This window comes from Mus pahari, chromosome 2, assembly GCF_900095145.1.
Source record: "Mus pahari chromosome 2, PAHARI_EIJ_v1.1, whole genome shotgun sequence".
NCBI lineage: Eukaryota > Metazoa > Chordata > Mammalia > Rodentia > Muridae > Mus > Mus pahari.
Window position 1 is genome coordinate 106,951,026 of NC_034591.1, and position 13,541 is coordinate 106,964,566.

The 13,541-nt window shown below is 40.6% G+C and overlaps 1 protein-coding gene across 1 annotated transcript; it reads right to left on the minus strand.

Annotated features, from left to right (window-relative positions):
• Window positions 1–1,852: 1,852 nt before the first annotated feature.
• Window positions 1,853–2,800, minus strand: LOC110317371 (vomeronasal type-1 receptor 52). The gene has a single exon (XM_021191826.1). The coding sequence runs from the start codon at window positions 2,780–2,782 to the stop codon at window positions 1,853–1,855; it is 930 nt and encodes a 309-aa protein (XP_021047485.1). The 5' UTR covers window positions 2,783–2,800.
• Between the last annotated feature and the right edge of the window lie 10,741 nt (window positions 2,801–13,541).

Below are 13,541 nucleotides of genomic sequence, written 5' to 3' on the forward strand. Positions count from 1 at the left end.
ATGACAAATGTACAAGTTAAATGACCATATTGACATATGAAAAACATTTCTAGATTATAGCTGCCAGCAGCTACATGAACCGGATTCATGTAGGCTGAAGTGGAGGCTGGGGAATGTATGGAAAGAGACAGTGAGAGAAATAAGGAGACCAAGACAAAGATGCTGATCAAGACCCTAAGTTTACTTAAGAGTCTGAGTTTATTAAGGGGTAGGTCCATCCCCAATGATGCCAGGCTCTCATTGCCAGGCTCTCGCTTATTCAGGATCACCTCAGGAAGACAGGTTTAGCCTCTCAGTGGGTATCAGCATCTTGGAGAAAACCACAAGGTGGCAGAACAATATACCTATCTAGGTCTGAAGACTCCACCCTAGGTGGGCTAGCTGACAGTGGCAGAACAGGTCTGAGCCATACTGCTCAAGACTGGGGCAGGCTATACTAGGTGATAGGATGTAAGTGGTATTAGTTCATAACATTCCACAAAGTTGTTCTTCTGATATATTAAGTACATATGATACTAACTACTGATGAAAAATACAACACTGTGTATGTTTATCTTGGATTAATTGTTTTACAATACAAAACCATATCCCATACTTTGTTTAAGATTAGTTGCTTTCATGCTAGGTAATATTTGATTTTTTATTAACTTTCACTTGGAATTTGAACTGCATATAAAACACCTCATCAAGAAGGTCAGAACTGTATTTCTACACCAGATATGAAACTATTCCAAGGTGGGCCTCCCTAAGAAGGCTGATTAACTAAAGAGCTTGTATCCTTCAGGGAAAAACAGAGGATAAGAGATAGAGCATCGGGAATGATGGTCAACCCACTGCGTGGGATAAATTCATTATAAGCTTTTAAACTGTTGAGAAATTGCAGTTTGCTACTTCTATAATCTTTACATATTTAATCATTTTCTGCATCAAGGCTAAAGTACCTGAATAAATTTTCATCATGAGAAAATACACGTGAGACACACATTTCCCATTCTGAATATCATGGACATAAGTGGTGTTGGAGAGGACGTTCAAATTATTGTCCAATTAGTGTGCACATGTCTACAGCACTCCATTCTTGAATTGAAACTCCAACTTCATCAGAAAAATTTGCACAATGTCAATTTCTTGAATACCTAGAACACAGTGCTGGGTTTCATTCATGTTGGGTCCTCTGAGTCTTACCCTCTATATGTAGATTCATACAATATCTGCTCCTGTGTGACAGAATTTTCACTTTGCAGAGTAGATTCAGAGCTCATTTCCATTAGTTCATGTTCCAGAATAGCCTAGATTCTGAATACTGTATAGTAGTTCACTCATGTAGAGGAAATAATTGTTTTCCTATATCCAGAAAGTCTTTGCTCTTAGCATTTTTGTACCTTAAAATGTTGAAAATTTATTAAGCACATTTTCACATATATATGTATTTTAACTCTTGAATAAAATTGATATATGTATGGACACATATGTGTGTGTGTTTTCAGTATCATGTCATTACATATACTAAGTGTTTACCTAATTTTAAAAAATACATAAAGGGGAAATTAAGGTATTGTCTTTAACCACACAGATTTAAAGACATGAAAGTCCTTCAGGCTGTGACAGGCAGATCACCTTTCAGATTTTCTCAGAAGAGAGTTAAGGGAAAACATTTGTAATCATTCAGTGTGTGTGTTTGTTTTTTTAAACAAATCTTCCATACCTACAGTTATAGAAAACTGCATGAGTTAAATAGAAAAGACTCAAATCCACATTTTCACTTAACCTCAAACCACGCACATTATGCCAATACTTACAGATCTGGTGCCAAATGTTGGCTCATCATGAGAAAACTTACCCTCACAGAAAATCAAACTACTACCCTCTCATACATGGATATCAACAGGTTAGTTATACGTTTTTCATTACTGAGAACCAGAAGAGGACTGACAGCAGCATAGCTATGAGCTACAAGAATCTGGACACAATAGGGCAATGGATTTCCCTGTAATATAGTTCTTGAGTAGGAGATGATACTGTCAAAAGTTGCCATCACCAGAAAGAAGCTCATAAGCATTAGAATGGTCCGGAGGGCTCGTTGCTCTGGAGTTGCTTTTGGAGAAAGGTTTGAGTTCTGAAGGCGCCGGGCCCGAGTCTTATGCCTGCATAAAAGAGTTGCCATGTAGCAAGTCGAGAGGCCCATGAGACCAATAATGAAGAAATTCCTGAAAGCCAACAGTGTGGAAAAGGTGTGTTGTATTGATGAACTCAGGGGTAGAAAATAACAAGAATTTGTGATATATATAAGATTAACAAAGGTGACATTTCGTGTGGCAATAGCTGCTATTAAAATATGGCTGCTGATAGATGTATAGAAGATACTCAGAAAAATAAAGAAATATGAGAGCTGATGTGGGGAATTGTGTTTGAACTTTGCTAAGTGAGAGCTTTGAGGGCAGAGGATAATGGCCTGGAAGACACTCAAGAGGCAAGTGGCACAAGCAGAGAGGCTCCTGAAAAACCTGTGCAAGAAAATGACTAGTTTACATGTGATGATATCCCATCCTCCTGAAGACATAAAATAGTCTTCTGTTATATATGCTGCAAGTAGCAGCATTACTAGGTGTATTAAGGCCACAAAGCCAATGGGCAAGTCCGTGAGTCTGGCCCTGTGCCCACGAATGAACATGAAGGTGTGGAAGAGTAGAAGGCAGCTGTTGGCTGAGATCCCAATGCCTATCTCAGAGAAGAAGACATTTCTGATGTAAACACTACAGTACAGTGTATTGTCTTTATTCATATTATGCTGAGGAGAAGCATGTAGTAGCTGTCTAAAGAGAAAGCAAGAAACTCGTTTGTTATATATTGCCTTCTACATCCAGAAAAGGAACATTAACCTGAATGTGTACAGATGCATCCCAGTTTATCCTCAACTGAATAGAATTTCAGCTCTCTCACACCATTGAGAATCATTCCCTACTCTTACATATTTTCTAACTCCCCAACTTTGGATAGCTTAACTTTTCAATTGTGAATCTTTATCTGGTATAAGTTTTGATCCCCAATAAGATTCCATACATTTTAAAAATATTTCCTTTCTTATTACCTCTTATGTCCATTTAAATGGGCAATGCCTAATGTGGTTTTGATTTGTATCATCTTGGTTGTCACACATGTAATAGTTGGGTATTTTCGATGAACCTGAAGGGAGAAGATTTAACAAAATGGAATGAGATGATTCTGAGGAAAGAGTACCCCTGCATTAGAAAACTCAAAGAGTTATTTCATTTAGACATTCTCTTTACTTTTCGTTTATTGCCAGACCAAATATTCTTATCATAATTCCACCTAAAATGCTGGTTAAGTGTGAACTCAAGATTTATGCTTTTTCAGGTTGTACCAATAGTCAGATTGCACACACACACACACACACACACACACACACACACACACACACACACACACACATCTAAGCACTCTGAAGCCAGGTTGGAGTCACATCCTCTAAATCATGTGGACACTTATGTGCCAGTGTCAGAGAGACTCTAGGTATGAAAGAAGATGTGGTATACACACCAAATATGGAAGTGTTTTCTGGACATCATGATCTCCATGGAAATGTCAGCAACTGATCTTATTCTCATGCCATTTCTGATGCTCTGCCTGGGGGAAATTAACACAGCCCTTTTAAAACAGGTCAGTTGAAACAGAGGAGATTAAAAAGTATAAAACAGTAAAATGGTGGAACTGTCCATGTCCTGAGAGTTCTGAAAACACTTTATGCTAATTATTTGAATCCTCCTTTGGAACTCCATATCTCTGTTCTGTTAGTCCAACCAGCCTCTGTGAGACGTCCCTAGTCATCATGTACTGTCAGGGACAGATCTGCTGTTTGTTTTTCAACAAGCTAGTAGTGAGTAGGTAACAGGTATAATTACAGTCGACTCAAAACTGTTTCACACAAAACAACGCATGATTGAGACATTTTCTGTTGTCAAGAAATTTTCTGTTGTCAAAGAAATTAAAACAAATTTTAACTCAGTGAGTAGAACCCGAACAAATGATTAATTGAACCTAACCACTGTTTTTTCAGGAAGTTGGTTACTTGTGTTTATAGCAGAGAGTGGAAAAGTCATGTATGTGAACTGATTACTCAGAGTTCTATGGACCGCAATGCCATAGTGTTTTTGGAAACAATTTATTAAAATCTGAGCAGGGGTTGATACGTGACACTACAACTTCCCAATATCTGAATATGAATTGAGAATAAAAAGCAATCATGAGTGAGCCCTGGTAGATCCATTGCAGGCATGTGTAGTTGTCTTTTGTGGGACGAGTTTGGAATCTGACACCTGTGTGTCAGGATCCAGACAAGTTGTGGGTTCGCATTCACCTCTTTACCAAACTTCTTTAGAAGACTTAGTTTGATAAGAATATGAAAACTAATTATGAAGAAGAAAATGGGAGAAGGCTCAATTACATCACATTTAACACACACACACTCACTCACACACGCGCACACATAAACACACATACACACACACACACACTCACACACAAGGTGATTCAAATATTTTCATATGAGTGAAATTGGAAGGTATATTTTATTTGGTAAGTAAGATACAGAGAGACGATTACCAGAACTAAACATTTTGTATTCCTGGGCCATAGCATCATGTTCACTGTGCATTTACAATATGTTTCCTGTAACCACATCACCACAGTTCCCTGAGATGACAGCTTCTACCAAGGAAAGCATGACAGACCAAAGGCTGAGACTACTAACCTATGATTTCTCAAAGTGAATTGAACAAAAGGCTGTGTCAATTTGACTGAAAGTTTTCCCACAAGAACTGTAGAATAATAAACCCTGGGAGCAAGCAGAGGAATCCTCCTTCTGAGGGATGCTCACGGTAGTCCAGTGATTCTCAAAACAACATAGACAGCTGATTGAGCCGTGGTTGCCTCTGAGGTTATAGGTACAAGAGATGCCACACTTATAACACAGAGTATGGATTATTTGATTAAATCTAACGTGAAAGCCTCCTTGCCATGGTCTACCTTCCATGGTACTAGAAAATTGTCTACAAGCTGTCCAAGGAGGGACAGAATCAGTAGTCCTCTCAGGCTGAAACACTTGTGAACCACAACAAAGAGGAGCATGGCAAGCTGGCCATAAAGGTGCCATAGGTGCACTTAACCTTAGAGGTAACCAACAGCTGTCTGATTGGTATAGAACCCAATTTCCTCAACAGGAGGAAAATCATGTCTGATTCTAGAAACATAGCCAACTTCAGAGGGTCAATAAAGAAAATGACCTTAGAAAAGAATTTAATACCATCACTTTGCAAGTCCAGCAGAATTCCTAAGAACATTTTAGGACATACATGTTTAGATAAGTAAGGCTACTCACCCTCCTCATAGAAGCTCCCCTTGACAGCAGATGGAGACCATCACAGAAAGCACAACTGCACACAACACAGTGATCTGAAGATTGTGGGGGAGCCTGCCACAATAAATAAGTCTATATTACAGCTCCTGCAGGCTTGGCTCAGGGAATATCTAGGAAGATGAAGCAGAAATATTGAAAGAGCCAGATTTCCAGGAAGATAGGAATGAAACAGAAATGATGGCAAAAGCAAGACTGAAACAATGGCAACACCAACAGACTAGCTAATATGGAAGGGGAAGATCTCACAAATACTTGCTATAGACAAAGAGTTGCAGGCTACTAGAGTCTTTTGGGAGAGGAAGAAATAGCATCTCCGAAGTATGAACACCATTATTGCTTATCTAATACAAAGCAGTCAGTCCTGGGACCATATTAAACTCAAACCAAAAAAATACATTTATATGTTTGTGCAAGTGCACACATGCCTATTTTGTATATAAAAATAATAAAGAAAAGCAGTGATTCTGAGTGAGGCATCTGTGAATGATTTCAGGGAGGAAGATGGGACTAAAGTGACATTCTTTGTTAATTAAAAATGTATTTGAAACTAATTAAATAAATGGGGGAACTAACCTTGAATAAACATTAATAAGCTGTTTGTTGTCATGGGAAATAGTCCTTTATAATCTCTCGAGTGTAGGAATTCCCCTCTTGTACTTTGCTGAGGCTAGCTCTATGCAAACATAGTAGTGGACCCATTGGACAAAAGCCCAAAACATTTCTTGGCATCTCCTGCAGTACTTGCTCTGCATTATGTCTTGCCTTTCCCCTGATGTCAACAAGGTTCTCTCTGGCATCAACTGTACATGGCCAGTGCCAAGCTATGGAAGTCTCCCATCTCAGCCCCTACTACAGAAGGCAGCAATGTAAATTATGAAGGCGACCAGCCAAGGGTGCCAGACTGCTTGGAAGAGCACTTAGACACCCCAAGTGCTCGCTGCAGTTAACCTGGTATCCTGGTGCCTGGCAAATGAGAGCGACTCAGTTCCACCCAACCCACCCCACAGCATGAGCCCCAAAGCAGTCCAGTACATAAAGTCAGTGTATAGCCTAAGAAGAGTTTAGCCACCAACACATTTTCTGTGAACACCAATTTATTTCTCATTGGAGGAATCGATGTGTATACACACAACATAGCTTAATTAAAAAAAAAAAACCCAAAAAACAAAACATGACTTCTCACTGTGGGCCAATAAAGGATTTAGCTTAAGTTTCAGGGACAAAAAGTGGATGTAAACAAGGAGAGGAGAGGAATCCCCCAGGTGAGGCATCCAAATCTACTTCAAGCCTCCCTGGCTTTGGTGTTTGTTCTGGGTTTATGGGACATCATTATATCTTCTCCAGATCCCAGAAACAGAATTGGACCCCAGAGGACAGGGGCAATAAGAATGACAGTGTCCTTCCACACTGCTGTCTGGTCAGCTTCTACTGTCTCAGGTGTCCTAGTTTCTTTTTGTTGTGATAAAGCTGTGACCAGAAAGAACTTGTAGGAGAAAAAGGCTAATTTCAGCATATACTTTGGATATCACAAGCCATCACTGAGGGAAGCCAAGGTTGAAAACCAGGGGAGGAACCTTAAGGCAGGAACCGAAGCAAAAGTCATAAAAAAATCATTGTTTGCTTACTGCCTTGCTTCTGATGGCTTGCTTTCATATACCGCCTGCCCAAGGATGAACCATCCATAGTGAATGGGCCCTACCATTCAGTAGTCATTAATCAAGGAAATCAGTCATTAATCAAGGAAATATCTCAGAGACTTGCTCACAAGGCAATCTGGTGGAGAATTGGGATTCTCTCTTCCCACATGACCCTAGCCTGTGTTACATTGATAAAAACTCACTAGCAGAACATGGTAGCACATCTCTGTATGCTATTCAAGGTCACCTTGCAATGTGCTCTGAAGGCACCGAAATAAAATCTTCTAGTACCTTCAATTGTCAACTTGATACATACTGTCTAGAGTCACCTTTGCTGTTCTCAATAAGAAAGGTAGCTAAAGAAGCCAGGTTTTGGTAAAAAGCAAGTAGGCAGCCTTATTCTGTAGTTTCTGTTTCAGTTTCTGCTTGAGCTCCTGCCCTAGCTTCCCTCACTGGTGTTCTATAGCTTAGAAGTTAACACCAATTAATGTCTCTCCATCGCTTTTGGTCACAGTATTTTTCCACAGCAACAGGGAAGCTAACCAGGATATGAAGCAACTTGAATGATGCTGGTGGGTCTTAGTTTGTTCCCAGAGACAATAATGCAGTCAGAAAAGTTGTTTGAAACATTGACACCCAACTATGCCATTTAAAGAGGTATTTCTATTAAAAAATTCCTTTGCGGTAAAGAACACTATAATAAAAAACTTTATCCTAGCAGCAAATTTCAGGGCACAATCTGAAAACTGAAAACCAGGTGGGATTCTGCATGTGAGGGTCAGATGCACACCTGTGTTTACCTTTGCTGTGTCTTCTCTGGGGCCAATGTTGGAATACTGTGGAGGATGTGTTCCCAGGATCTCACTATGGTTTTCCTTGAGCTCCCTGAACCTGATGATTGCAGTTGAATGAGTTCCCACAGAGCCCATAGTGTAGATGACAATAAGAGTTTATTACAGGAGAGCATGAGGAATTCTCAATGACAAAAGTGAGCAATGTCTAGATTCTATCGTGGAGGAAATCAATGTCCAGGAGTAAAAGCCAAAGAACCTGTTGTTTGGCTTTACATAGACATACATACATACATACATACATACATACATACATACATACATAATACATACATACATGATTGTGTTAGGATTAATTGTATAATTTCTTTATATTGATTATTTTATTTATTTACATTTCAAATGTTATCCCCCTTCTCTGTTTTTCCCCACAAATGCCCTATTCCTCTCCCCCTACCTTCTGCCTCTATGAGGGTGCTCCCCCACCCACCCACCCATTCCTGCCTCAGTGCTCTAGCATTCCCCTATACTGGCTCATCGAGACTGCACAGGACCAAGTGTCTCTCCTTCCATTGATGCCAGATAAGATAATCCTCTACTACATATCCATCTGGAAACCTGAGTACCTCCATATATATTCTGTGGTTGGTGGTTTAGTTCCTGAGAGCTTTGGGGGGGGGGCGTTGGTTGATACTGTTCTTCTTATGGGGTTGCAAACCCCTTCAGCTCCTTCAGTCCTTGACTTAACACCTCCATTGGGGGCCCCATGCTCAGTCCAATGGTTGGCAGCTTGCATTCACATCTGTATTGGTCAGGCTGTGGCAGAGCTTCTCAAGGGATGGCTATTCCAGTCTTCTGTCAGCAAGCACTTCTTGGCATCAGCAATAGTGTCTGGGTTTGGTGTATGCATATTGGATGGCTCCCTAGTTTGGGTAGTCTCTGGAGACTCTGCTCCACTCTTTTCCCCTGCATTTCTTTTTGGCAGGAGAAATTCTGGATTATTATTTTTGAGATGGGTGGGTGACCCCACCCAGGAGCGATGTTCTTTGAGACAGAATTTTTAAATCCTATTTTCTCAGTCCTTGACTTGAACAAAACTCTCCCTGCTATAGTCTCTGTTTTCTTCTTTGTTTGGAAGTGGAAATTTCATAGGTTGGTAACTTAGCATCAGTTCTGGATTGTATAAACAGTTGACTGTGGGGGAAAGACCCTAATACTGATTGATATTCAGTGATCTATACTACTACTTATTAGATGGATCCTAAGCATCTCCAAATAGCTGGAGAGCAATCAGCCTTTCTCTTAATTCATGTCCTTGCTTTCAACCCTTGATTTGATAGCATATGCATTGATGTGGTTGTGCAGCAAAACCTCATCTTCTGATAATGTTGTGCTTCACCTCGAGCTACTTCCTTCTACAATTTGCATCCCAGCAGAACAGGGGCAGAGAGCAAATGAAGAAAGGACAGGAATACAAGCACATACAAAAAAGCTGAGTTTGGCTTGGGATATGTGATGGAGAAGCCTCAGCACCCCTCAATGAATATATTATATTCAGTTGAAAAGGAAGTGGTGTTATTGTATACAGATAAACAAGGAAGCAAGTTATGGCATACAGTTGAGCAGGAGGTAGGTTTAGCTGCTCTCAGGAGTAACTGTCTCTGTAGGGGCAATCTTCAGGCTGTAAAGGTCTAGAGTGAGGGAAGCTATGGTTGTATATTCTTTGCACACACTGAGAATATTCCTATTTGGACTAGAGGAAGGCTTTGTCACGACACAGAGCTTTATCCAGAGAAGGTTTTGCCCTTACCATGGGAATGAGCCACTGGTCATTGACAGAGCTGTGCCAAGGTCAAATTACACACACTCATTCGGGGCTTGACTGGTTCCCTACAGAAACATTCACGAGTCAGATCTCTCTTAACCTCTTAGAAATGTTCCAATTCATGGTGGGAAAACATGCCAGCAAGCAGCAGGCATGGCAGCTGGAATAAGAAATTGAGAAATCACGACTTGAACCCAAACATATAGCAGAGAGTGAACAGGAAGTGGTAGTAGGATTTTAGATTTAATCTGGTCTATGCTGGTTTCAAGTGCCCTTGACTGACTCACCAAAGGACTCTAGCTGTCCCTCTCTCCCTCAACATTTTCTTATCATTTCTCTTTAAATTTAAATGTCATGCAAAGCTCGAATCTTTTTTTTTTTTTTTTTTTGAGACAGGGTTTCTCTGTATAGCCCTGGCTGTCCTGAAACTCACTTTGTAGACCAGGCTGGCCTCGAACTCAGAAATCCACCTGTCTCTGCCTCCCGAGTGCTGGGATTAAAGGCGTGTGCCACCACCGCCTGGCCAAAGCTCAAATCTTAAAGCTGAGCATATGGTAATTAAGGCACACAGAACCAATACTACCTAGAATCCAGATGCTCCACGTGAGGACTGACCCAGCAAAGGCTGCCTGCTAACATTGGAGGACAGGAGCCTCAGAGCAGAGGGGAAGTTATGGGAGGCCCAGGCATATCTCACCCTAGAGCAGACACATCACAAAGTATGAAATCATTTGGGATTGATTATACCTGAGGTTCAAAATGAGCAAAGTTAGCGTTATCTAATTGGTGCAACTTTCTGATCCCTCCCACAGGTATTGCAAGATAACTCAGGTAAAGTTTGTTCCTAGTCCTCCCAGGTTGCTGTTATACACATCACAGCGAGTAAGATCAAAGGCAGGGAAGATGCTCCACTGGGATGCCAGGTCTCCGTGCTCCACAGAGAGAACTTGTTATGTTCTAAAGACACTAAAATTACAAATTGCTCACATGCCTTAAAGACTCCCTTAATTCTGTGCAGGATCTCCTCAGGCACAAAGTCCTCCCCTGCCAAGTCCATCTGGGTAAGTGTCTGGCACCAAGTGCAGAAGCAGAAGGATGAGGGAGGATGAGTTCTCAGTCTACAAGGAGGTTTGCATCATCTGCAATGAAGACACTGAGCTCTGCTGTCTCTTCAGAGCAGGGATTGTGATATGCCTGGGTAAAGAATGTGTTTTCTTCTTAAGATATTCATTTTCTGTAACTCTTACAATTCACACTTCTCGAATATCCATAGATTTTTGGTTTGCATAAAATTTTCTAAAGTAAATGACTCTCTGTGTCGGCACTTAAGACACACAATGATTTTCCTAGCTTTTTCTTTCTTACAGAACTTCTCATGTTACCAAGAAAACCTCATGATATCTTCAGCTTATGTCTGTCTAGAACTGTTTTGGACTTGACTACTTTGGTTCAAATAATTCAGAGTTTTGAAGCTGTGGTGGTTTGAATATGCTTGTCCCAAGGAGTGGCACTATTAGGAAGTGTGGCCTTGTTGTAATCGGTTTGGCCTTTATGGAGTAAATGTGTCACTGTGGGCATGGGTTTTAAGACCCTTGTCTAAGCTTCCTGGGAGCCAGTCTTTTCCTGCTTGCCTTTGGAACAAGATAAAGTTCTTTCAGCTCCTCCTATACCATGCCTGCATGGATGTTGCCATGCTCTTGACTTGATGATAATGAACTGAAATTCTGAAGCTTTAAACCATCCCCAGTTAAATATTGTCCCTATAAGAGTTGGCTTGGTCATGGTGTCTGTTCATGTAAGTAAAACCCTTACTAAGACAGAAGTTGGTACCACGGATTGCGGTATTGCTGTGATAGTCCTGATCATGCTTTTGCTTGGAAGAATGTGAATCTTGGGACTTTAGATTTGGAGTGTAGTGGGATGCTTTGAGTGGGTCTTAATGGGTCATCCTAGTAGGAATTTGGATGACTTTGTTGCTGAGGGTGATTTGAACTGTGGAAGCAGGGCTCTAGTGGTTTCAGAGAAGAATATTAATATGTGACCCATGGCCTTTGGAGTAGTTCAGAATTTCAGGTATGGATCCCAGAGATACTGGACCAGAAAGCTGTAATGTTGAAGTTGCCTTGGAGACCCCAAGATATTTGAGCTGCCAGGGCTGTGGGATATCTGCTGAGGAAAGCTGCTAACAGAGAGTGGATCCTGCCAAGAAGAGATAATTTTTGTTGCAATCCATAAAGATGATAAAGGATTTGGAGATCTGAAAACCACTTTGGTATCAGACATGGAGATGCAGTTTGGATTTTGCCCAGTTGGTTTCCTATCTTGCTTTGGGGATTATGATTAAGTGGTTGGATGAATCTCAGAAGAGACTTTGGACTTTAGACTTTTTACATTGTTGAGATTGCTATGGACTATGGGGACTTTGGAAATTTGACAAAATATATTTTTTTGTGCTATGGCCTAGTTATGTGTCCTGTAGACTCATGTGGATGAACAGGCCTATTGGAGTCTAGGAGTTGAATGTGGTGGTTTGGTCAAGAGAGTGGCACTATTAGGATGTGTGGCCTTGCTGGTGTGGGTATGGCCTTTTTTGAAGAAGTGGTTCACTGTGAGATTGGGATTTGAGGAGACCCTCCTCCTAACTTCCTGGAAGATAGTACTCTGTTTACCTTTGGAACAAAATGTAAAAAAAAAAAAAAGAAAGAAAAAGAAAAAAAGAAAAGAAAAAAAGAAAAACAAAGAAGAAAGAAAAAGGAAAAATAAAAGAAAACCCTAGCTAAGACAGAAGATTTACAAGGAAATGAAGCTGCAGGTTCAATGCTGCACAGTAGAACTACTAGATCTCAGGGGCTATCCTCAGCCTGGGCTCTTCCCTCATCTGATATCTAAGCTAAGGAACATGGCTGACAGTTATGAAATATCAAGTCTATTGTAAAGTTCTTGGTGGTTTTCCCAGGTCTTAAGAACAGGAATTGATGACTCTTCTTTTCTTGGGAGAAACAATTGCAAAGCATTTAAATAATGGAAATACCTGAATTTTGTTGCTCTCTCTATGTCTGGTCTCTCTTACTAGCTCCCATAATTCCCCATACTGTTAACAGTGTGGTGAAGATAAACTAAAATTTATCTTGGTTTTGTTACAAAGAGTCCATTAAAGCTGTCGGGCAAGGAGGCCTGTGATCCCTTGTGCTATCATGGAGTCTATCACATCACAGGGTGTGTCAGGAAAAGATTTTCCTGCAGAATGCCTGGGTCTCTGTACTACCAGCAGTCACTTGTGACAGAACTCCTGTCAGGTGTGTGACAAGGCTTCTCCGGGTCTTCCTGTCCCTTCTGGACAATGATTCCTCCTGTTCTTAGCTTTCCTTAGTTGTCTGTAGTTCTTTGTGTAGGCTGAGTGGTGGGCTTTCCTGTACCTTGGCATATCTAATTGTTTTCCTTGCTTAGCTCATGTTTAGGCAGCCACATCTCCTTAACAGGACCAGGAGACACAATCTCTCACAACAAACTTCCTGACCACCTAGCTCTTCAATCTTTCTACCCATCTCTGCAGTGTTCTCTGAGTCTTGGCTGCAGAAGTTCTTTGGTAGATCGATACACTGAGACTGGGGTCTACAACTCTACTCATTGATTGGCTGTGGTTTTCTGTAACAGTCTTTCTCTGTTGCAGAGAAGTTTTCTTGCTATAAGAGTAAATGGTTAGAACATTTAAAATGTTTGTGCTTCTTGTTAATATACTACATTACTTTACAGTATGGTTTGAAAAACTCTGAAATTAATTAACTTCATATCATTGATTTCCAGTTGATAATTCTGAACACGTATCTGTGAATTTTTTTAACAACAGTGTAGGC

Bases quoted from the DNA above. Each gene is read 5' to 3' on its own strand.
- LOC110317371 (XM_021191826.1), bottom strand. From the start codon at position 2,782: ATGAATAAAGACAATACACTGTACTGTAGTGTTTACATCAGAAATGTC.